At 59.6% G+C, this 10,075-nt stretch overlaps 1 long non-coding RNA gene and 1 gene segment (V, D, J or C); both read right to left on the bottom strand.

Annotated features, from left to right (window-relative positions):
* Positions 1 to 832: 832 nt before the first annotated feature.
* LOC122101365 lies at positions 833 to 5,288 on the bottom strand. Its single transcript, XR_006146360.1, has 2 exons — positions 4,918 to 5,288; positions 833 to 3,310 (listed from the first exon to the last, which is right to left on the bottom strand). It is a non-coding gene; the product is annotated as an uncharacterized LOC122101365 (long non-coding RNA).
* A 950-nt stretch (positions 5,289 to 6,238) lies between these two features.
* Positions 6,239 to 8,163, bottom strand: LOC122101410. The segment is given in 5 exon segments: positions 6,239 to 6,676; positions 6,785 to 7,111; positions 7,203 to 7,247; positions 7,542 to 8,007; positions 8,149 to 8,163. Coding segments are annotated over 5 exon segments (1,176 nt in total).
* Between the last annotated feature and the right edge of the window lie 1,912 nt (positions 8,164 to 10,075).

The following is a 10,075-nucleotide window of genomic DNA, read 5'->3' as shown; positions in this document are numbered from 1 at the left end:
CAGAGTTCAGGCCCCAGGACCGGACCCCCCCCAAAAAAATAGTATTTATCCAAATGAACTCCAGGAAATGGAAACCAGAGGGTTTTATAGTTTCTGTTTTTCTGTTTTTGTTTTCTTTTTGTTCTGTTTGTTAATTTGTGTGTCTTTGGGAGTGTCAACGAGGCAGAGAAATAGAGGGACAAAGACATGAACACGTGTAATGCTGCAACTCAGTGGACACTACGTTGAAAATAAACGATATAACTTGTGGTTGGGGCATGGGAGGAAAATCCTGGGAGAAAGCAAGGGGGCTGACATCGTCCGTAAAGAAGTTTGCTCTTGCCAGTGTTGGTGGCTCTCATCTGTAATCCTAGCTACTCAGGAGGGTGAAATCTGAGGACTGAGGTTTGAAGCCAGCCCTGGCAGCAACATGTATGAGCTTCTTATCTCCAATAAACCATTCAGAGAATGCCTGCAGTGGTGCTGTTGTTCAAGTGGTAGAGCACTAGCCTTGACCAAAAAGAATCTCAGGGACAGCGTCCACACCCTGAGTTCAAGCCCCAGGAATAGGCAAAAAAAAAAAAAAAAAAAAAAGAAAGGAGAAAGAAGAAATGTTCTCTTTATCTGACTTAAGTAACTGTAACCATTCTGTAATTACCTGTATAATAACTATAAAAATTAAACATCCACACAAATGAAACAGTCATAACAAAAACTAAATGGACCACAACTGGCTAATAAATACATGATGAAAATGTTTCACGTCTTTGCTAGAAGGAAAAAGCTTAAGGAAAACTGTGTCGCTGTTCAGCCTTAGCCAACAGAATGGCATGAAGAAATAAATGACAATGGGTAGGCGGTGAGGAAATGGCACCTTTATTCACTGCCAGAGGCAATGGACACCAGCTCAGCTTTTGCAGAAATCAGTATGACCTTTCCCCGCAGTGAAGGCTAGAATTCCTCTCACAGCTCCCTAGTACGACAGGCGGTGTCGCCCCAAATCCACGTCAGGCGGTGTGGAGAGGCCTGCCCAGGAGTGTTCTAGTGGCAGCACTCCCAGGATTGCAGCCACCGTCACTGGAGGATGGCCGTCCTCCCAGGCCCAGACACCACTGGCTGCCCACTCACACGGGGTGAGCGGGGAGGCTGGACACCCGCAGAAGGCGGCCAGGGCCTGTCAGACGCAGCCCCGACCAGCTGCCCGCTGAGGACGGGCGAGGAGGCAGGCATGTGCGTGCAGTGGCGTGAGGCGTGGCCATCACCGGTGGGTGCCATTGTGTCTTCTGCTGAAAATGGCGGCCCCTGGAGTGCGACTCGTTAGGAGAAATAAGCCAGACTGAGAAAGACCAGCACTCGGTTTTCTCTCACGTGTGCGTGCTAGAAAAGGCCAATAACAGGATGATCTGTGTGACCAAAGGAGACGTGGAGACTGGCGGGGCCAAACGGTGTCTGGGGGCCAGGTGCGGCCTGCAGGTGCAGGTGGAGGAAGCCACCAGGAGAACTCTAGGTCTGTGCAAGTCCTGTCCATCGCCACAGGCAGAAAGGAAGGAGGGGTGCACAGATGAGAACGAGAACTTCTAGACTCCTTTTCAAAGATTAGCTGCTGCCAGTGTTGACTCTGTAAAGCTTCATGTCCAGAAGACACTGACAAGTTGAATCAAACAATATGCAAAGGTAATTGGGCCTTGGGCCTCATTTTCCTTCTGTGGGCGTGGTGTGCCGTCCGCGGGTCAAGCTGGCCAGCTTGGTGACCTTGTTGCCACTGCAACCGTGGGAACCAGCTTCTCAGAATCAGTCTGTCTTTCCAAATACGTTACCAGGCTACGAGTACCCTGCTAGCTCTACTATTTGTAGAACTGAACTCCTTCACTAAGGCTGGTTTAGCATCCAAAAGTCTGGGAATCCAGCTTAGTTGGATGATGTCTGCCTAGCACCATAGGCCCCCAGTGTGATTCCCAGAAGTGCAAACACAGCAACCCAACCATAGAAAAAGTTGAGGACAGTCCATCACACGTGTAGGCTCAGACCAGCAGATGAAGACAATAAACTTCCTAACATTGAACAGCATTTCCCATGAGGGTCTCAGCCATCTTTAGAGAGAGACTATCCTCAGATGGACAAAGGAAACCTTTACAGTGACCATCACAGTTCATGACAAGAAACAAGAAGCCTTCCCCTAGGAGCAGGGGCCAGTGCACCTTGTCCCTAAACCACCATTGTTCCAGCAGGAGCTGGAGGGGCCGGCTAGTGCATTCCGAGGGGAAAGTGGGGCCCAAGGTATGAAGCTTAGGGAGGGAGAAACAGGCCTCCTGGGTCCAAACCCCGTGTGACCTGTGTGTGTGCCGCATCCCAAAGAGCTGCCTTGGATGGAGCCGTGATGGCTGCGGGAGGAGCACCTGCTCCCAGGCCCCGTCCCGGAGCCGCCCCCACCTGGCAGATGCCTGTCCTCCTCACCGGACCTCAGCCCTTCCACCTGGCGGAAGGGCCCGGCCCGAGCCCCACAGCGGCCGTGCGCCCGGGGCCCTTTCCTGTGTGTGTCACGAGTGGAGCCTGGAGCTGGGGGAGGGGCAGTGGGCTGTCCCCAGAGGCGGGGTGGCCGGAGTCAGCTGACTGCTGCCTCACGGCCATGGCAAGCCCGCGGGGCGAGAGGAGGGCAGCGCACCGAGCCCCATCCGACGGGACGCCCCATTTCAGACTCGAGACGGGCCGGGTGTCAGGGTAGGATGGAGCCTAGCGGGGCACAGTTGGGGCCCAGGCCGCAGCCTGACCCAGGCAGCGCCTCTGAACCGGTCAGGGCCCCGGGAGGCGTGCCTCCCGTCCTGGTGGTGGACATCCCACGCAAGGCTCTGACGTGAGGCCTGCTCTCAGAAAACTCCCATGTCCGGCTGGCACGGGTGACGTTGTCTCCAGGCTTGTCATCTGCACTTAGGACGTCCACCCCATAGGTGACTCCCTGCAGCCCCGAGGACAGAGGTGACCCAGGGAGGGACGGGCCTCGGCTGCCACCACAGGGGTCCTGCTGGGTGCTGAGGAGGGTTGTCCTGTCCACGGTGCTGGGGCCGTGGTAGAGCCTGCTGTTCATGTGCTCCTCCACGGGCAGAACGTTCCAGAGCGAAGCTTCAAGAGGCCGCAGGTTCAGGGGGCAGGGAGGACGAGGGACAGGTGTGGCCGGGCTGTGGGGCTGCTTGACTCGATGGGCAGCATCCCACAGGGCTCTGGGAAGCCCTGGTCCATGCAGGAGGCGGTCCTAGGAGCCCTGCATAATCATGTTCCTGTAGTCAGGGGCGATTGTCTGCTTGAGCTCCACCACCGAGGAGAAGATCCACTTCACCTGTGGGTCAGCAGCGGTGAGCCAGGCACAGCACCCGGACGCCACCCTCCAGCCCATGAAGGAAAACGGGGACTGCGTGAGAGAACGTGGGACAGTGTGGAGGACAGATGGACAGTGTGGACAGATGGACAGTGTGCACCGATGGACAGTGTGGACAGCATGGCACAGTGTGGACAGATGAACAGTGTGGACAGATTGGCAGTGTGGACAGCATGGGGCAGTGTGGACAGATGGACAGTGTGGACAGCATGGGACAGTGTATACAGATGGACAGTGTGGACAGCATGGGACAGTGTGGACAGATGGACAGTGTGGACAGATGGGACAGTGTGGAGGACAGATGGACAGTGTGGACAGATGGATAATGTGGACAGATGGACAGTGTGGACTGTGGACAGATGGGCCAGTGTGGACAGATGGGCCAGTGTGGGCAGCATGGGGTAGTGCGGACAGATGGACAGTGTGGACAGATGGGCCAGTGTGGACAGATGGACAGTGTGGACAACATGGGGCAGTGCAGACAGATGGACAGTGTGGAGGACAGATGGACAGTGTGGACAAATGGATAGTGTGGACAGATGACAGTGTGGACAGATGGACAGAGTGGACAGATGGACAGTGTGGACAACATGGGGCAGTGCGGACAGATGGACAGTGTGGACAGATGGACAGTGTGGATAGATGGGACAGTGTGGAGGACAGATGGACAGTGTGGACAAATGGACAGTGTGGACAGATGACAGTGTGGACAGCATGGGACAGTGTGGACAGCATGGGGCAGTGTCGACAGATGGACAGTTTGGACAGATGGACAGTCTGGACAGATGGACAGTGTGGACAGATGGACAGTGTGGACAGCATGGGGCAGTGTCGACAGATGGACAGTTTGGACAGATGGACAGTCTGGACAGATGGACAGTGTGGACAGATGGACAGTGTGGACAGAGGGGGCAGTGTGGACAGATGGACACTGTGGACAGATGGTACAGTGTGGACAGATGGACAGTGTGGACAGATGGACAGTGTGGACAGAGGGGGCAGTGTGGACAGATGGACAGTGTGGAAAGATGGACAGTGTGGACAGAGGGTACAGTGTGGACAGATGGACAGTGTGGACAGAGGGGGCAGTGTGGACAGATCGACAGTGTGGACAGATGGTACAGTGTGGACAGAGGGGGCAGTGTGGACAGCATGGACAGTGTGGACAGATCGGACAGTGTGGAGGACAGATGGACAGTGTGGACAGATGGGACAGTGTGGACAGATGGACAGTGTGGACAGAGGGGGCAGTGTGGACATATGGACAGTGTGGACAGATGGACAGTGTGGACAGATGGGACAGTGTGGACAGATGGACAGTGTGGACAGATGGGACAGTGTGGACAGATGGACAGTGTGGACAGATGGGACAGTGTGGAGGACAGATGGACAGCGTGCAGGCCTTCAGAAGGACAGTGTGGACAGAGGGGACAGTGTGGTATGGTGTCGCACTGATGGTAAGGTATGGGACTCCGTGGAAAGGCAGAGGCACAGCTTGGACATCACAGAGACCCTGTGGTTCAGCCCGGGGACACACAGTGGGACCGCGTGGGGACACGGTGGCCGACCTTGAAGAGTGTGACGGTGGCGCTGTAGCACACGCTGAGCAGGAAGAGGGTGATGAAGATGGTGATGGTCGTCCAGAGTCCGTCCAGCTCCCCGTCCTGGGCCTCAGCACAGGTCTCGTCCAGGTCCAGCTCTGGACAGGGAGGGGGTGGTCAGTGTGCCCAGCGGGGCTGAGGGACGCCCTGTGTGGCAGGGTGTGTCTCGCAGGGCGGCCAGGGAGGAAGGGGCAGTGGGCCGGGCCAGCGGCTCCCATGTGGGGCGGCAAAAGCGCCCAGTGTCCCACCAACTGGGGCTCAGGTCCAGGCCCAGGCAGATTCCTGGTCCTGGAAGGTGGCTGGGAAAGTCTGTCCCTCCCCGAGGGGTCAGCTGCTCAGTGCTGGTGGTCACAAGCGTCAGGGCTGGACACCCTGCAGCAGTGTCTGTCCCTGGCCTTCTCCCTGCCCTGGCGTCCAGGCCCAGAGCGCCAGAGCGCACAGGTCCATTCCCAGTGGAGCCTGGGCTGAGGGGAGGAGAGCGCGTGGCTTGGGGGCAGGACGCATAAACTAGGGGCGCGTCTCCTGTGTGTGAGGTGGGCTCAGGTCCAGGGCTGTGTGGGCAGCGGGGGTGCGGGTGGCCGGAGGGGAGGGCTGGGCGCCTGTGGGTGATGTGAGGTCAGGGATGGGCCCGAGCTCAGTGAGTGTCCCCTGCTGGGTGTGTGCTGTTCAGGTTGCCGTGTGAGGCCCAGTGTGGTGGAGTGTGTGTGCACGGGTGTGCAGCATGTGCGTGTGTGAGCAGGGCCCGTGGTCTGCGGTGCTGAGCAGGTGTGGTGAGGGTCGTGGCTGTGTCCTCCGGGCGTGTGGACCGTGTGTCCCGAGGCACAGTGGCGCCTGCTCTGTTCCTGAGTGCACGGCAGAGCTGCTCCAGGGCCTGTGGCTGCCCTGTCTCCTGTGGGTGAGGTGGGGGCCAACGGTGTGTCTGGGCGTGGGGGACAGTGCCTCTCCAGGCAGAGGCAGGCTGGTGTGCGGTGGGCACTGGGAGACGGGTGGGCAGAGGGAGGGAAGAGGGCAGAGTGGTGGAGGCTGGTCTTGTTCCGTGTGCCTGCCCTCTTGGGCTGGGCTCCGAGGGTGTGTGTAAGGCTGTGTGTCCCGAGGCCGTGGGCCGGGAGGGATGCCTGAGGGAGGGGCTGTGGGGCCTGGGCCAAGTCCCTAGCTGGCTTCCCCACTGGGCGTCATCTGGCCGAATCCCTCCCGGGTGATGGCGGCCGAGCCCTTGGAGCCCGGCCTGTCCCCACTGCACAAGGCCCAGGCAGGAGATGGGCTCTGAGCCTCAGAAAAGACCAGGACATCCTCGCAGGTCCCAGGCTTCACTGGGTGCTTTATTTACATGGGGAGGGGTGGCAGGTGCCAGCCTCCTGTGGACCGAGGCCCAGAGGGAGGCACCGGCTGCTGAGGCCCAGCTCTCATTTACCCGGAGACCGGGAGATGGTCTTCTGCGTGAAGTGGTTGTGCAGGGCCTCGTGCATCACAGAGCAGGTGAAGCTGTCTCCTCTCTCCCACCTGCTCTTGTCTACTGGCAGCTTGCTGTAGAGGAAGTAGGACCCATCGGAGTCCAAGACGAGCGAGGTGCTCTTGTAGTTCTCCTCTGGCTGGCCATTGCTCCTCCATTCCACAAAGATATCCTCAGGGTAGAACCCTTGTGCCAAGCAGGTCAGGCTGAGCTTTGGGTTGGTCATCTGCTCTCTCGGTGGTGGCAAGACATACACTTGTGGCTCTCGGGCTTGCCCTGTGGGGACAGAGGTCAGCAGAGGTCACTGCCGGGGCCGAGGGCTGTCCACGCCAGGCTCCGCCCTGTGGGCGTGGCCACCCGGCCCTCTCAGCGCATTGCTCCCACCTTTGACTTTGGAGATGGTTTTCTCGATGGGGGCTGGGAGGTCCTTGTTCTTGACTTTGCACTTGAACTCCTTTCCTGACAGCCAGTCCTGGTGCCGGATGGGCAGGACGCTGACCACTCGGAGTGTGCTGTTGTACTGCTGTTCTGGGCGCTGGGTCTGGGCCTCGTGTACCTCCACATTGTCCATAAACCAGGTGATCTCAGCGTTAGGGTTATCCTGGCTCAGGTCTACTACCACACATGTGACCTTGGGGGTCAGAGAAATCGTGAGGGTGTCCTGGGGCTTCGGGGGAAATATGAAGACAGATGGTCCTCCTACACAATTTTCTATTGATGGAGAGATCAATAAGTTAGTGATCTGCCAGGGCCAACCTCTTTAGGTCAGCTTCAATGGGCCTTCCTTCCCTCCTGGACTTACCTGGGCACATGGAACATTGGGAAGGAGGGTTTTCTCTTCTAGGCTCTGCAGAAACAAGGTTTTGGTTACTGGGGCTGAGGGAGGAGGAGCCACACAGAGCTGGGAGATGGCCCTGGGGAAGGCTCGGGTCCCATGCTGACTGGGCCTGCTGTGGTCCTGGGCACCAGGAGACCCGTGTCCACCCTGTCTGTCCAGGGGGTCCGGAGGGCATGCACTGAGAACACCTCTTCCTGCCTGAGCGATGGGTGCAGATGCCTCCCATCACCTCTGGGGTCCCCTCCCTGGCTGGCGCTGTGCAAGCCTGGCTCCCGGGGACCCTCCCTCAGGCTGTCTCCTTACCAATGATCTTGTCCACCTTGGTGTTGCTGGCCGGGTGGACTACATGGCAGGTGACGGTCTGGCTGGGCCAGGTGCTGGAGGACACCGTCACCATGCTGTTGAGTGAGTAGAGCCCTGACTTCAGAACAGATGGGAAGGTGCGCACGCCGCTGGTCAACTCGGCCGCTCCGGACTTCCATGACACGGTGACCAGCTCGGGGAAGAAGCCGCTGACCAGGCAGCCCAGGGACGCCGTGGAGCCAGAACTGACTCCACAGCTGGGAGCCAAGGGGAAGACGGATGGGGCTGTGGTGCTGGCTGCAAGAGAGGAAGTACCAAGAGAGTGTGGTGGGGGACATGGCTGCCCCAGGCCCGTGTCCCAGCCCCGTGAGGGCCCAGACCTCCTGTCCAGTCCTGTGAGGGCCCAGACCCCGCGTCCCTGCACCTCAGAGCCCAGACCCCATGTCCCTGTCCTGTTTGTGCTGTGCTATGTCCCCACGCCCTCTGCCCTTCATGACCTCTTGCCCAATCTGGCTGTGCTGTGTGTCGTGGCCCGGGGTCCTGACTCTGCTGTGGGTCGTGGCCCGGGGTCCTGGCTTTGCTGTGGGTCGTGGCCCGGGGTCCTGACTCTGCTGTGGGTCATGGTCCTGGGTCCTGGCTGTGCTGTGGGTGAGGGTAACAGGGCTGGGACACAGGCCTGGGCTCAACCCTTCTGTGCTGCTGGCCCAGCTCCAGCCCTAGAACCCTGGCCCTTGCATTTGCCTTTGAGGGCTTTGTCTTGTAGAACTTGCTGTGAGGCTAGGCAGCCCAGCCGAGCCGAGCCAGCCCCCTTCTCCTCTCTACTTCCCCCCTCCCCCCCGCCCCCTGGTCTGGGCTCTGGGCTCTGGAACATTCCCTGAAGTGATCCCTGCCACCTCCTACTCATCCGTGGGACCCTACCCCTGCTGTCTGGGATCTTAGGCTTGTGAGATGGCCCATCCTTGGACATGGCCCCTGCTCCCGTCTTCCTGGGTTGCGTCCTGAGGGTCAGTCACGGCCCCTCCCTTCCTGTCCCCTCCTGTTCCCAGCGGAGGCCCTGACCTGTCCTGGCTTCTAGGTGCTTCCTGCAGGTGCAGGCGCGGTGTGGTGGGTGGGGTCTGCGGGCTTTCACCCTCCCTCCGCCCTCCCTCCCCTGGTGGATCAGCATGTCCGGATCCCAGGGGTGTTTCTTCTGTCCTCCAGGTGGGGTGTCCGCATCCCCCCTCTGTCCCCTCTGACCTGGCAACAGTTTCCTGCTCATCTCTGCGGGCCTGTGAGCTGCCCCTACTCAAGCCTGAACATGGCCTTGTCTTCCTCTGTGTTGTTCACAGCCCAGGCCTGCTGTGCTGCCTGGCAGGTTTTCCTCAGGGCAGTCTGCTCAGATCCACAGGGTGGGAGCTGCCATTCCCCAGCCCCCGGCAGCCCTGTGCCTCCTGCGGGTGTTTAGCCCCAGGGCCCTTCTCATGCACACCCCCTATCCCCACGGCCCACCCTGGCCCCCAGCACTGGCCCTGCCTGGGAACTCAGCCTGAGCGCTGAGCCCTGCCCCACCTGCCAACCTCACCCAGCCTGCACTCCTCAACCTGGGACCTCTGTCCTCCTAGGCCCAGGCCTGTGTCAGCTGCAGGGCAGCTTGGGCTCAGAGCTCCGGGAGCTCGGGGCAGAGCAGGGACAGTGAGCTGGGCTGGGCCTGGATGGGAGTGGTCCCTGAGCTTCTGGGCCTTCCCTAGCTGGGCCTCTCCCCCCCGTCCCCAGCCCTCAGCGGCCCATGCTTCCCACATCTGTTGCACTCTTACCAGAGCCCAGACGCCTTGAGGTTGGCCTGGACGCTGTCCTGAGCCAGTCCCTGACTCCCATGCCTCTCACTTGATCCAGCTGCCGTGCCCCTGCTCTGAGCCTGCTCCCCCGAGCTCCTGAAGATGCCCTGTCCCTCCAGCCCCCCAACATTCTCCAGCTGCCCAAAAGCTGCTCTGTGCCTGCTCCCCCGAGCTCCTGAAGATGCCCTGTCCCTCCAGCCCCCCAACATTCTCCAGCTGCCCAAAAGCTGCTCTGTGCCTGCTCCCCCGAGCTCCTGAAGATGCCCTGTCCCTCCAGCCCCCCAACATTCTCCAGCTGCCCAAAAGCTGCTCTGTGCCTGCTCCCCCGAGCTCCTGAAGATGCCCTGTCCCTCCAGCCCCCCAATATTCCCCAGCTCTCCTGTATCTGGTCTGTAACTGCTCCCCTGAGCTCCTGGCTCTGCCCTGTTCCTCTGGCCCCTAATATTCTCTAGCTCCCCTGTACCTGGTCTGTAACTGCTCCCCTGAGTTTGTGCAGCTGCCCTGTCCCTGCAGCCCCCCAGTATTCTCCCGCTCCCCTGTATCTGGTCTGTAACAGCTCCCTGAGCTCCTGAAGGTGCCCTGTCCTTCTAGCCCCCCAATATTCCCCAGCTCCCTAAAGTTGCTCTGTGCCTGCTCCCCTGAGCTCCTGGGCTGACCTGTCCCTCCAGCCCCCAATATTCTCAAGCTCCCCTCTGTCTGCTCTGTAACTGCTCCCCTGAG

This window comes from Dipodomys spectabilis, unplaced genomic scaffold (genome assembly GCF_019054845.1).
Source record: "Dipodomys spectabilis isolate Male_0828 unplaced genomic scaffold, ASM1905484v1 ptg000657l, whole genome shotgun sequence".
In the NCBI taxonomy this organism is placed as follows: Eukaryota; Metazoa; Chordata; class Mammalia; order Rodentia; family Heteromyidae; genus Dipodomys; species Dipodomys spectabilis.
This window is presented reverse-complemented; position numbering and strand designations above follow the sequence as displayed.